At 40.6% G+C, this 14,861-nt stretch overlaps 1 protein-coding gene across 1 annotated transcript in view; it reads left to right on the forward strand.

The window, feature by feature from the left end:
• The window catches only part of LOC104390187 (netrin-4-like), a 46,525-nt gene that overhangs the window by 20,919 nt on the left and 10,745 nt on the right, over positions 1-14,861 (forward strand). The window contains exons 4-5 of the mRNA XM_009999286.1: positions 12,024-12,150; positions 12,705-12,893. Coding sequence (XP_009997588.1) covers positions 12,024-12,150; positions 12,705-12,893 — 316 coding nt within the window. The remainder of the gene's footprint in view (positions 1-12,023; positions 12,151-12,704; positions 12,894-14,861) is intronic.

Raw genomic sequence — 14,861 nt, forward strand, 5'->3', positions numbered from 1 at the left:
CCCTACATAGACAGCAGTGTTCAGGGTGTGAAAATAATTTCCACTCTTTTATCCATTCATCTTAATGTAAGTTGGAACCTACTTTTTTGTTAAAAGCCAAGCCTTGTAGCTGCAGGCATAACACAGAAAACTGTAATCACAGTCAGAGGGAAAGGATGCTAACCAAACATCCAGGTACATCTAAACACACACATCACAAAATTCAAGCCACTTAAAACTAGTCAATGGCTCCACTGGTTCAAAAAATATGTTTGTCTCTGTAATGGGTTTTGAAAACCAAAACAATCCTCAGAAGTTTAGTCCCTAGAGCTCTCTGACATAATAAACTCAAGAAATAAATCTTCAGCTACTTTCTGTCCTTTTAGATATGTGGTACACTTACATTTCCATTTATTTTCTTTTGAAATGTGTATTCATTGTCTTCTTTTCAAGTTGCCTAGGTTCAGAGTAGATATTGTAAGGTAATTACGACTGCATGAGTTTCACAATATTTGAAAAATAATTTCTGAATCAGTTCCATCTGTGCTAGAAATCTAAGATTCAGTTACACTATTCTAGCACTAAGTGATATAATCAGGTTCAGTTAATTATAAATATAGACTCACTTAATAACTAACTGTGTGGAGAAAAGCTGTTTGAAGAGTGTGTCTTCCCTGTTGCAAACTGTTAAACAGACACATAGTGAAACCAAATAGAGGAATAACATGCTAAATGAATACAGCTGGTAGAAGAATAAACACTGCCCATCAGAGTAAGAAAACACAATATTGTGTATATTACTGGCATAACCATTGTAAGCTATGACTGGATTTTCCCCCCCTCACTAGTCACATGGGAATAGAATCTTCTCGTGCCATCAGTGACTTCATGGGGCAGAAGATGAAATAGTTTTGATGAAATGCACTTCAGAAGTGACTCATGTCCCAGGAGACAGGAGGGTGGATGCATCACATCATTTGCACAGGCAGATATATTAGCAAGTCTTTGCAGGGATTCAAATACAACAGTTAGAGAAGTGAGAAAAGCTGTATCTACCTCTAGAACCCTATGTGAAGGCTGGAAAAGACCATAAAAGTGACCTGTTCTGCATCTTTGTATAAAGGTGTGATCAGGCATATTTAAGCCATTCACTAGTGACTGCTCGTTGAACAGAGTTCTGGAAATCTCTGCCACAGGAGATTCAACAGTAACCCTCAGTGCTTGTTCCCGTTTTGGCATTTTGAAAGCCCTTCTTTAGTGCCTACCTAAATAATCTGTGCTGCAAATTAAGGTGATTCCTTATTGTCTGCCCTCTTCCAGTGATCATGGAGGGCAGTTGATTATCATTCTGCAGATATGATTGGAAGGGTCTTACCCTGTCCTTCCTTAGTTTTGGGGTTTTTTTTTACTAACCAGGGAAGTGTGAAACTTCAGGTGGTCAAAATTTAAAATTCCAATCCCAGGTCATACAAATCTGGAGTAAAGATGATGATGCTATTTTGCTCCACCTTTCTGTTCTTTAATAATTACATCCTAGCACATTCTCAAATACAAAATGAAAATCCACTCCTAGAAGAATCAGGTTCCTGGATCCTCTTCCATTTTATCTATCACTTACCAATAATGATGGTGAAGGGAGAGTTCACATAGGTAGACATCTCAGGATTTGGTTTACATAGGTAGCATGAGGGAGCTTATGTAAGTGTATAACTTTGAGTCTTACAATATGATACTCTCCTTCCCTTCATGCAGAAGGAAAAGGTGGTGGTGAACATCAAGTATACATTTCATATCAGCCAAACTACCTTGCAACAAAAATCTTTGTCATCCTGCAATTTCTGTGCAGAGCCTGGGAAGGTACTCTGCTTTCAGCCACATGGTGACTAACTCAAGATGAGGAGAAGGGATGTTAGAAACCAATACTGCATGTCCAGAAATAATCTGATTCATTCCACTGACAGCACCTAATTTTTAATAAACACATGAGCAAAAAAAGTCTCAAGAGACACAGTTTAATATGGCTAGTGTGGGTGATACCACAGCATGAAGGCAGAGCAGCTTCACATTTCTTGGGCTGCTGTCAAGTAGTTAAATAAAATCCTGGAAAAACACAGAAAGGTTTTAAGAGGAGGAGTTTCAGTTTCTTGAGAGTTCAGAGTCCTCCTACAATCTATTTATTTTTCTGTAGCTAACAAAAACAAAAGTGTAGAAAACAACTGTAATTGTTTGCCATTGGATAAGCCCAAAAACTGAGATCATTCTGCACTTAGGTCTTGGAAAAGACATAGTTGTGCTAACTTGTAAGTCTGTTCTTACTCTTGAAATAAATCTGTTCCATTTGTAATACTTCTAACACTGCTAGACTCCTACTCTGTGAAGGCTAAATCATGGAGAAAATTAAAGCAAATTTCTCTACACTTTTGAATGAGCAATTTCCAACATCATTTTGGAGGGACTAGATGATCTGTGAGTACTAGATGATCTGTCAATGATGAATTTATCTGTGGATCTCTCATTTATGTCATGACAACCTATTCAGCTTCTGGCTTCTCCACTGAGGCTGCCAATAAGCAATGCAGCTCTTGAGAAGTCATGTCACAGATACCAGTGTTGGTCAAAAGAATTGATACAAGAAAACTGCAAATTCTAAAACCAACCTACAAATGTTACATCTTTTCTCATAACTTGGAACCCTAGATGGTTTCATGCATATTCTTTCTGGTCCTAAGACACTTGTGAAAATACTGAGTACAGCAAGTTGCAAAGTAGGCATCCATGGGATCCAATTGAAATGTCCTTTGACTTCTTAATTTGTCAGCAAACCAGTAGTATCCACCTTAGCACAATTTATCTAGATCACACTTCCCTTTTTAACCACAGAGAATGTCATATCAGACAGAATACAATCTTTAAGAACCAAAGATGGGTGATGTAAGCAGTAGGCAAGAAACTTCTGGACAAACGTATCTTGACTTTGGGGTTTGTTGCTACTGACAGTGAAGTTTTCTTGTTTTCTATTTCCTTTCCTTAAAAAAACCCCACAAACAAACCATAAAACAAACAAACAACAACAACAACAAAAAACACAAACAAGAAAACAAAACAAAAAAAGAGGCACAGAAGTGTCATACCCAACTTAAATAGCTTCTTATGATAGCTAAGGGCAAAACTCTCCTTTCTGAACTTCATGGCTTATATTACTCAAACTCTAATAAGTAGCTCCTTTGTCCTCTCTTATTGAGATTGTTTTTTTTTCCACAGAAACTACAGAGAAGCATTTTCTTTTAAACAGAGGACATTAATATGCCATTAAAAGGAAAGCAACCACCAGGACCTGGCCACCTGAATACATCCAGTCTTCTACCACTGGATGTGATGGAAACTTATCATGTTCTATTTGTTGCAGGATATATAAAGTTATATGTTGCTCTGCAGTAAAATATTTCTCTATTAAGCTCCAGGAAGCTTAGTAAGAGCTGTCAGGTTTAGGATCTGCTTTGATGACACATTTTAGATGAGCCCAGGAGTGCTTCCAGAACAAAGTTTAGAAAGCAGAAAGTGCACATTGACAGAACACAGAATTGAGAACAAAGTTCTTTCTGTTTGCCAAACATTTCACAATTATCTTTCGAGTCCATGAGAAGAAAGTGTGGACAGAGAAACATAAATGTGGATTAATATGTTTTTGTACAAAGCATTAGGGCTTTTTTACTTGTTAATTATTGGTACCTACACTGCCAGGAAATTCTTACAAGTTGCCTCGGATGTTTCTTTTACTTCTTCATCCTGTTTACAGAGAAAAACTAGACTCCCTGTGGGTCTGATCCTTCACAATGAACCAAATGGAAAGGTTTCCACTTACTTCAAAGAGAGCAGTATCTGGTGCTAAGATTCCTTGTTTGGCATAATAGAGGTTACATAAGGTAAAACTTGTTTTTCTACAGCAGTTTTCTAGGTGACTTGGCTGTTGTATCCCTTGCAAATATTACCTCCTCTTCAAATACCTTGTGCAGTTCTACTGATAATCCCAGCTGGGTTTTCATATTATCTGATCCAAGCCGTGCCAGTCTGTATGATGTCCAGCATGCAGAGATGCAGGAGGTGCTCACTGTTGTACTTGGCAACTCAAAGAGTAGGGGTTTTTTTAAGCAAAATCACCCTGTGTGCACCAACTATCTGAGTACCATCAGGAATGTTAAAAAACCCCAAACAAACAACAAAACAACTTCTGGATCACGTCAGAATAAATTCTAGAAATAGATCCCTGTGCTGGTTTTTTTTTTCCAAAAAATAAAACTGAATATGGATTTCAACCTCTGCCCATAACGATCTGAAAACATGGAAGATCATATAAATTACAGAGGAAAAGGTAGTAATTAATTACATTAACTAAATGAAAAGGAAGGGGTGTTGCTGACACCTTTGCTTCTCACAGAGGATCAAAGCATTTCATAGAAATCCTTGTGGAAACATGAACATGCAGGTGGACGAGAAAGTTTCAGATGTTTATGTTCAGAGATGACAAAGCAGCTGACAGGGGAGCATCATGGAAAGGTTCTCTATAATTTTAGTGGATAGTTTTAGTGAGATCCTAGTTTCCTAGGACAAGATGTGCTTCAAAACCGTGACTCTAAATTACAGTTAAGTACTCAATTACAGATATTCAGACTTTTCTTGTAGGTCTCATCCAGAAGTTCCTATTTTATCTTATTGTTGTGAAAGTTACCAGAAACTTTAACTGAAGATTACCAACATGAATCTAAGGAAGGACTTTACATCCCATGCTTCTCTTGCTGTTTCAGAGTGACTGTGACGAACACACTAATATCTAATACTCAAATGAACATCACATAATGCCTCCATTAGTACCAGGAGCTGGTTCTTGGCAAACCCCAAAATCAACATCCCTGTCCTTCTGAGTTGTTAAAAATTTTAATCCAAGCAAAAAAAAATGTGGCACATAATAATTTTATATGAATTGTATCCTCCAAATTCAAGCATACTTCTGGATTGGTGTCTGAGATGTTTCCTTTCAAAAATGTGTTAATTCTAACAGTTTCTTATGGTTTCAACTCAGAGGCTACAACAGATATCTCCTAGAATTGCAAATTAATGCAAACTTGCAGTAATAGTTCAGATGAAAAGATCTTAAAGGTTTCAGAGTCCTATTCAATACTGATTTAGGCTCTGTCATCTGGATTCCTCTCCATAGTGTTTGTGAACATTTCTCGTTACACTGGCTCTTGAACACTAGACTCAAACTTTAACACAGGAATGTTGTGTTGAACACCCCACCCAACAGAATCAGCACCAGTTTGCATTACAGTCATTTCAGCTGGAATAGCAGGGATACACGTAAGCAGTAGTTCACCCAGTTCTGAATGGGCATTCAGGAAATGTTCAGGAAATGTTAGTTCTAAAACGGTTCTAGGAACCATTCCTAGGGATTTTAGTAGAAAGTTCTGCCCACCCCCTGCTTTTCAACTTAGCTCTGAGCAGGTGAACTTTTGTGCTGCTCTGCAGCCTCCTCCACCTGCACAGGCTGACATGCTCCCTTTTGGAAGGGACAAACCCTGACTTCTGTTGGGCTCCAAAATTAAATTAGTCTGTGAGTGCTACTTTATCTTATGAAAGATGGCTAACTTGGCTGCTTTGGTGTACCCTGACAAGACACCCTGCCATACTGCATCTTTAAGTTGCTTGTTGCACACAGGGTGTGTGGGCAGTGTTTCTACCTTCTGATTATGATCAGTGTGTTCAACTTAATATCCACACAGGTTCTCCGTGAGCTCTGCTGAGAACCTGTGGTTTTCAGCCAGAGCATCTGGCATTCATACCATCAACATGATGTTGTGAGTGTCTATGGTTTAGTGAATAACCACAGTTTTGATGGTATGATCCATATAATGTTTCAGTAAGCAGGAATTCTGCAATTATAAAGTCAACAAGTTTTTCATACATTTTATTATTGTTGTGGAAATGTCTTTAGCTGCTACTGAAGTCCAAATCAGAAAAACATGCTTATTCAGAAATGGTGTTTAAACACATGCCTAAATGCTTTCCTGAACCAGGACTCTGTGTAGATCTTCCCATGGAGACACTCATCTTACTTGTAGGAAACTGTGTCTTACTTTGTGGGATGGGCTGGCAAACAATTTCCTATCTGACATGATTATCCTTTAAACACAGCTTTTCTTAAAAGTAATGGCTATGGGTGAGCTATTTTAATACATTTTAATTTTATTGCTTAATTGCTGTCATTAATAGTGTGTTTTCTTGTTTTAATCACTTAATGGATGTTCTCTGCTACTTTCATCTCTATGCAAGAGCCATAATAGCCCTGCTAGTAGAAACTTTTTATTACAAACAAAATGGGCTGGTAAATATGCCTTAGAGTTCTGTGTATGAGTCCCAGAGAGAGAAATAATTGCTTCACCTCACAGCTATCAGCCACCACTTGCTATCAATACCCTCTCTGATGTTCTATTTTACAGCATATTTCTGAGGTTTCATTTAAGCTCCATGCAATATCTACAGTTCTGACTCTCTAAGTAGCATCTGACACAGCCACCAGCACTAGGAAGATGCTGTATGTGACAATCACAGAAGCTGCTGTGCTTGGCCTCATACATTAAGCCCCAATTTTAAGCTCCCTTGGGATTGAGCAGACTGCTGTGTTGTGTTGTCCTCAGCTCACCTACGTGTTACTAGAACACTAGTTTTCAGTCTTTCACCAAGGCTTTTCAAGGCCTTTCAGCCAGTTCACTCATCCCAAATAAACCTCCCAATAATTTAAGCAAATTTTTCCAGAGTTGTACCTTCTGGGTACATGGAGTTTGTGATTTTACACTTTGGTAACAGGTGCACAGAAAATATGGAGAAATTTTGCACAGGATTATAAACAAGTTTCATTTTACCTAGTGCAAAAGTTAAGAAGTCCTACATGCATGTCCTTGCCTTGATTCACCCACTGTGCTGGAAAGTTTAGCTTTGCACCCTTCAGGTGTTTAGAATCCTTTTCTTGCTCTGCACAACTAAATTGTGGATTTTCTTGGAGAACAAAACTTGTATGGGCTCAGGTGGTCTTGCTCCAGCCATCCCAGCTCTTCTTATCTCTGCCAAGTTCCCTCAGACTTAATTTACCAAAGTGACCAAGTATGAGCCAGAAATTCAGTTCCCTCAGAAAACACCCATATGTGTACTAGCTGTTAGACACACACACTTTTCCCAGAAACCAGCAAGTGATGTAGGAAAATGATGGTTTTTTCCACTCTTGTTTAGAGCAGGAATTTTAACTGTCAATAAACCCATAGCAGGCACTGTACTCTGGGAGTTACTCCCCAGCCACCCATTCCTTTATGTCTTTGTGAATTTGAAAAAGCTGAAGGAAAATTTTAATTTGGCCTCTTATGCTGAAGGAAAATTTTAATTTGGCCTCTTAACATATGTGCTCTACCCAGGACCTGATGGTGAAGGATTTATTATAAATCTGCATGGATACATCTCTTCCTTTGGAGAGGCAACAGAGCCCTTTTGAGCTGTAAGAGAAACAAAGCAGAATAACAGACACTGTTTTGTGTGTAACCACTCAAAATGACCCAGAAAAGAGTCCTTTTACTCACAGCAGGTGAGGGACTAGCCTGTGATGTCATTGCAAACTGCTGTATCCAAAATTTCTCTGGCAACATCACAAAGTGAATACAGAGCCCAAAGACAAACATTTTCTCCCAATCAGCAGCAGTTGCTCAGTTCTGGAAGGCTTCCAAATTTAACCTTCATTCATTAGGAAAAAAAGCTCCAAAATAGACTGAGAATAGCCCAGGAAAAAGAGCAACAAACGTATCACATGCTGAAAGGACAAAAGGTGTAAGAAACTAAATAGGCAGAGAGAAAGCAAGAGGCTTCAGGTACTATATGAAGCTGAACGGAGTTAAAAAATAAAAAAAAAATTGCAGGACAATCAGATGGAAATTTTTCACTCCTTTTCTTGGCTGTGGATCAGAACCCAGGTGAAGAAACTTTGTGAAGTCAAAGGTTACTAAGTATCATGTAATTTCTTGGAACTGTTGTATGAAAGTAGGATATGGTTCTATACTCTGCTATAAATCATCAGGAACTACTGGATTTAACTTATGACTTAGTATAACAGATCAAGATAAATGATTGGAGCTGATCATCCTGGTACTGAAATCCATGAAGCAAGCTCCTCTATGTCTTGATTCAAAGCTGCTCAGGTGGTAGATACACAAATCAAAGCCTTTGGCAGCAATATGAGACCTGTAGCAGCATGACTGGACTGTGAGGCAGATGAGGGAATTAATCCAGATTAAATATACTAGTGCCAAGGAGAAAAAAAAAGCACTTTAAATTATTTTTTTTAACATGTTTTTTTGCAAAGCCCAATTTACACATCTCAGGGCAGGATACAGAATATGATAGCATAGAAAGAAGTAGTAAGGAAAGCAGCAATGTCTTAGATTGAGATTGCCCGCAAAGACTTTACCTCATGAAAGCACAGCCTGAGAACACAGCTGCTATACCAAAACACAAACACAGACCTGGCTTTCAAGTGGCCATTAAAGCCAATATGATGGTGATTGAGAGTATAGCATCATATTTTTGTTCCTTTCCTGGAAAGCAGAAGTTTTACTGTTTGTTTTTTTCCTTCAGATGCCTCCTAGTAGTCAGATATCTTAAAGCTTCCAATGACACCAATCTAGTGGCAACCAAAGTACTATTATCAGGGTCCAGAAAGCAATAAAAGGACTTTAACAGCTCTGACCAGCCCCACCTGGGACTCCTACCCATGCTCTCTGACCATTGGCCAGAGGGCTCCATTTAAGCTCAGCCCTCAGTTACCAGTTCCTGTCTGAGCTGTGCTGTAGATGTGCCTGCCTGCCTCCTGGATGGACTTTGGGCCTCTGCTGTATGTGGCTTCCCTGCTGGTGGGCTTCCTCACATGTGCTGTAGCTTGTTTCTCACCTTGCCTCCTGGATGGAATGTGAATGCATGTTGTGAGTTTGTTTCTGGGCCTGTCTATTGCTGCTCCAGATTTTTCCCTGGTCCATCCCCCTGTTGTTTCAAGCTGACAAAGGACTGTGGTACCCTCCTTGGTCTGCCTACTGTGCTCAGGGTGGTGCCTGTCTCAGTAAGGGCACAACCTGGGCTGAGGTAACACTCAGCTTATAGTTCTTCAACCATTGAAGAGTGACTGGTCCTTACTGTTCCCTGACAATTGCTACTAACTCCTCATAACTCTGCCCCTGATTTCTAAAGCACAGAAAAATATCAGTGTAGTTCTCCATAATCTTTACTTCTCTGACTGTGTTCTCTGCCTTCACACAATCATTTCTGTGTTCCAGTGAGATCCAGTGTGTCCTCAGGCTTTGCATTTGGTAAAGAGCACAATTTTCCAGTTTTTTGGACCCACTTTTGGGAGAGAGTAGACTTCAGCAGTGAATGACAGGTCAGGGACATGCTTGCTTTCTTTATGTTGGTGTTGAGTGCAGCTCTCATGTTCTCTCTTCCCTAAGTAGATATCCCATTTCCTATTTTATCTGACCGCTTCCAGTATTTCTTTCTTTTTCCTTCCTGTACTTTGGTCTCTGCCTGCCTCTGCTATCTCATCCTCTCTAACAGAACAAATTGTCTTGTTACTTCCAGCCACCTCACTTACCCTTATTCACCTCATACTTAAGTGTAACAGGTCTCTTCCCCAGCTCAATTTCTCCTGCTCTAACCAGTCCTTCTGCAGTGGCCACTTACATCCATGAATCACCTTGACTGTGTCCTACTTAATCTGTTTTTCTCTGCTCTCTTCCTCTAACTCTTCTGTACTTCATGATGCACTCTCCTCCTTAGCTCTTTTCACTTATGAATACTGTCTGAGATTTTTTCCATGAAAAAAATCTTCCTTGAGCTACCCATCCACAGATAACAAATGGCAGACTTATTTTATCTTTTACCTTTGCCCCAATAGCCTTCAATTCTCTTTTCTTTCTTCTTAAATCTCTAAAAAAATAAGTTAGTTCTCAGACATAGCACTTTCCAAGAAGTTTAATGTCAACTCCACTGTTTACTTCTGCCTGCTCAGTGGTTCTCCTGCCTCTTGGCTGCTTGGCTTTCCAACCCTTTTGTCTAAGCCAGTCATCTTTCTACATATATTTGGTAAACTGTTCAGTAGCAGAGATCACAGACGGGCTTCCTTTATGCCTCTGTCCTACTCACAACATGCCATTCCTAGGTAGTTTCCACAAACTAGTTTGCAACAAACCAGTGAGCAAGCTAACACATCTACTTATCTCCAAAGAACTGGACTCTCCCTTTCTCTCTGAATTTTCCTATTTACTTTCTGAATAATTGTTCAGGAGTGTTCACACCATCTGTGCTGTGTACTGTAAGCACGGGGTCCTGTGGAATAATGAATATTTGATCATGCCATTCAAGGTTGACACAAGGTTGCTTGGTTTATTTCTACTCTTTCTCAACTGTAAAATTGCACCATTTCTTTAATGTATATTTTTTTATATATATAGTGAATGTACAATTTTTTTTATATTTCTCTAAAAAACCCACTGGGCCAATTTACAAATTGCACATTGAAATACAACAGCATTTTCTTAGGAAATGACTGAATCCAAAGTTTTGTGTTGGCTCCATTCTGGAATGAGCTGTAAAATTCAGACAGCCTGAAGTTTGGGGACATCAAAATCTATGGTTCTTGGTCAGGTTTATGTTATCTTCCTTATTTTCTCTGTTCTATGGCTTCTGAAAAGCAGTCAGTGTCTCCTGACACTGGAGGGAATTTATAAAGCTGAAGAACCCGACCCAAACGGGGAGAAGTTTGACATTGTCGCTTATTGTGGTCTTTGCCTCTATAATTTGTCATCTGATTTAGGGCTTTGAACATGCATGCCTTTCTTGTACAAAGGTCTGGAGAAGCATCACATAAGGTGCCACATGCTGTATCCTCCTGAGGTTTACTGGTGCTGAGCTCTGACAGAAATGCATACCCTGAAGTCTGTGCTCAGTCTTCCATGAGGAGGCAGCCAACCGCTCTGTGCAGCAGCAGGTCTGCCAGCTGGCCGGAGAGGGGCAATGGCATCAGCTGCAGCCTGGCCCCTCCGTGAGCTACATGACATATCTGGTCTGGGAGGATTAGAAACCAGGGGAGCGGAGAGCAAATTGCTGCGGGGAGATGGGTTTGGGGGCAGGGGAGAGCATTCATGCAACTGCTCTTTTGAACGTTGGTCTCTTGATCCCAAGCTACCTGCTACATGAGATGGGGGAGGAGGGACTGCAAAGGGAGAGCATGACTTTCAGGAAAGACTATGGAGAAACAAAACTCACATTAGTGGTGAGATTAAAGGATTAGATTCAATTCACACCCCAGTCAAAATGAAATCTCAGCCTCTGCTTTCTGTGGAACGTGCAGTGGGCTGGAGCTGTGAGGGTGATGTTATAGACCTTGGCATCCTCAACAGTGCATGGAGGGAGAGGGGTCTAGTCCCTGATTTCTGTACATTTCCTGCTCTACTACAAGGGTCATCTTGCATCTGAAATATCACTAATGAGCAGCTTCTCTTGTCAAATAAGACAGGGTACAACACCCTCTGTTAGGCTGTGCTCTTCTGTGGCACAACTCTGCTAGGCAATTTGGTGTTGCCTGGAGGTGACTACCTGCTCAGGCTCATTGCATGCTCTTACCCTAACCTTGTAAATCAAAACAAGTTGTGGTAGCTTACCCAATTTAAATAGTCTCAAGGCTGCTCATCAATATAGTAGTAAAATAGCCAGTTGTGGAGTTAAAAAGAAATTTTTTGCCACATACATTTAAACTGGAAGATAGAGGAACAATCTACATCACTAGTGACTGTGTGAAGAGGTAAAACCATGTATTTCAGCTCCAGGCTCTGTGGGTTTCCTAAGAGTGCCAGGCAGCTACGTGGGAGTTGTGCAGAAGTCCCATCTCCTCATGAGGCTGGTGGATGCTCCACCATGTTCTTGCTTGTAGCTATTTGAATGTGTTCTCTTTTTCCTGACAGGTCCATGGGAAGTGTGTATGTAGACACAACACAGCAGGGGACCACTGTGAGAAATGTGCACCCCTATACAATGATCAGCCTTGGAAGCCAGGAGATGGAAAAACAGGGGCACCAAATGAATGCAGAAGTAAGTGAGAGGGAGTTTACTGATCCAGGCTTTCTGGATGAACACCTACCCTGCCAGCAGGCAAAGTTCACTAACAAGGACTTCTGTGGATTTACACTAATTTACAGAAGCTAATTACACTAATTTACAGAAACTGAGGAAATGTTGCTGGTCATTGACGGAAAACTTCAGCATGTGTGTTGTTTTACTGCAGCTGACCCATTTGGGCTATTGGAAAGTGAAATTTACAAGGCAGAAATTTGTTCTTCATGCACCTACATCCCCTCAGGTGTCCTAGCATCCTACGGTTTTGTGCAGGGTTTATGATACCATCAGGCTGGTTTTTCTCCATCTAAGGATACCACACAGCTCACAGCCACCCAAGCTTATCAGACCCTGTTTGGACTTGCACTCTGTTGCAGTTTCTAGTTTTTTATGAAAACCAGGGATTTTGGGCAGACAAAATGTGTTTCAGATGTCTCCTCCATGGTTTGCAGCAGGAAAATGAGGCCATTTGAGTAATACTGTTGTGTCTATTACATAAGCCTGAAATGCATTCTCCCATTTCCCACCAGAGTGTCGCTGTCACAACCATGCTGACAGCTGCCATTTTGACCTGAGTGCCTGGCTGGCATCAGGAAAGAGCAGTGGTGGAGTCTGTGACAACTGCAAGCACAACACGGAGGGACATCGGTGTCAGAGGTGCAAACCGGGGTATTACCGAGACCATGGGAAGCCCATGTCTTCTCCTGAGGTCTGCAAACGTAAGTGACTTCTTGAGGTGAAGACAAATGGTAGAATAATCATTAAAATAATGATTAAATTAAAGGAATCAGTGGCTCCTATAGAAGTAACTAGTAAGTATTAGTATCCTTTCTTTGCATCCTGTTCCTAAACTGCAGTTTCTTGATCAAAGGTCACCTTCCTGATTTTCTGTGTCTATTTCTCCCCCAGTATCACACGTTTGTTCTGCTGTAACTGCTTCAGTTCTCCAAATGCTTTGCATTTTGGGGAAAGGTACATTTTCTTGTGCTTGCATTCAAAATAACATAGTTTGTTTTTCTTGAGGCACATTTTAATTAGCTGGGTTTTTTCTGCATTTCTCAAGACTGCACCTATGTGTGCACTATTGTTAAATTCCATTTGATTGTGCAACATCTGTGCACATATATATAATAATGCTTGTAGGAGGTGTAGAAAACATGAGAATATGTGTATCCACTTGGGAACAAAGACATCAGAGCTCACTCAGACTTATCTCTGGATTATACAGCTGTATTATGGGGTGCTGTGCCCAATAGCTCGTTAACACTTCAGAAGGATGTGTTAGGAAGAAATTCAGTCACAGAGGCACTAATGTGGATGTACAGTCTCTGAAACAAGGCAGTTTGCACCCATCCAGTCTGGAATATAGCCCAAATCTCCCTTAATGTAAACATTTCCTAAGTATCCTGCCAAGCTTCACACATCTTATTCCATCTGGCATTTATTTGGGAGGTTGCTATTTTCAGCAATATACATAATTTCATTTTTCTCTTTCAACAGTTTTCCTTCCCCATAGCTCAGAGATCAGTTCCCAGCACAGAGAACTTCATCCTCTGTCATCTGTCATCTCTGGCATCACGTGCTTTTGAAGCTTTCCTCACCCTTTGATGGTCTTCATCAAGATTCCTCTTTAAAAACTTGGGTTACAAACAATCCTCTCTCTAGAGCTGTATGGACTTTTATATTGTTTAAACTTTTTTGCAACACATCCTACAGTTCTGCTTTTTTGTATTCTTTCCATTGGATCTTAGTGCCAGCACAGCTTCCACCCCCCCCTTCTTTTCAGTTTCATAACACTCATCAGAGAACACTACCAGCAGACTGGGCTGAGGGTGAGCTTATCTAACTCACCCTGTGTTCCCTGGTGACCTCTTTCTATTCCTGTTTCTACTCCGAGCAGATTTGCTACAGGGAAATATTGTAAAGAGAATTAATTGTGCCAGGAGATTAGTTTTTGATCTCACAGTACCTGAAAGAATCTATGTATGAACTCTTGTATTAAACAGCAGGGTGATGCTGCAGTAACCAGCATCAGGTGTAATACTAGATAACTGCCCAAGTCAAGGAGCACTGGAGAGCAGCAAAGGGGGAAAACAGTGTTTGAAAATACAGCCTATCTGTGTGGAAACCCTAGAACAGTCTGCCTGGAAATCAAACCTTGACTCTACCTCTGCCTCTTTTGTCTGGTCTGGTTACAGGCCTCTCAGTACCTCCTGCCAATACTCTGCATAGCAAAAGAGTAGCTGTTCAGAAATTTACCTTGTTGAAAGCGCTTTATTCCTATCCTGCCAATCAAGCACAACAATGTTCTTTTCACCCAGTAACATGCTGCTGCCAGCAAGAAGGCCCCCAAATGCAATTGTTTCCACACTGACTTGCATGCTCAGGCCCAGATACCTGCCATCCTGCTTATATACCATCCAGGTGGTGTCTTCTCAGGGCTCCCTGTACAGTCAGTGCAGAAACAGTGGGGATGATTTATTGCAGTCTAACATAGATGTCTGAGATAGATGAGCTGAATTGCCCTGTAGATGATACCTGTTTCTTTTCCTTGACTTGTGGTATTCTGGATCACCAGCCTGCACTAGAGTTTCTGTTGGGTGAGATATATCTAACGGGTTTGATTTGGCATTATTGCAAACAGACCCTGTCTGTGCATGATTCAAGTCAGTGGGATGTCTCCCAGG

This window comes from Chaetura pelagica, unplaced genomic scaffold, assembly GCF_000747805.2.
Source record: "Chaetura pelagica isolate M959 unplaced genomic scaffold, ChaPel_1.0 scaffold316, whole genome shotgun sequence".
Classification (NCBI taxonomy): Eukaryota; Metazoa; Chordata; class Aves; order Apodiformes; family Apodidae; genus Chaetura; species Chaetura pelagica.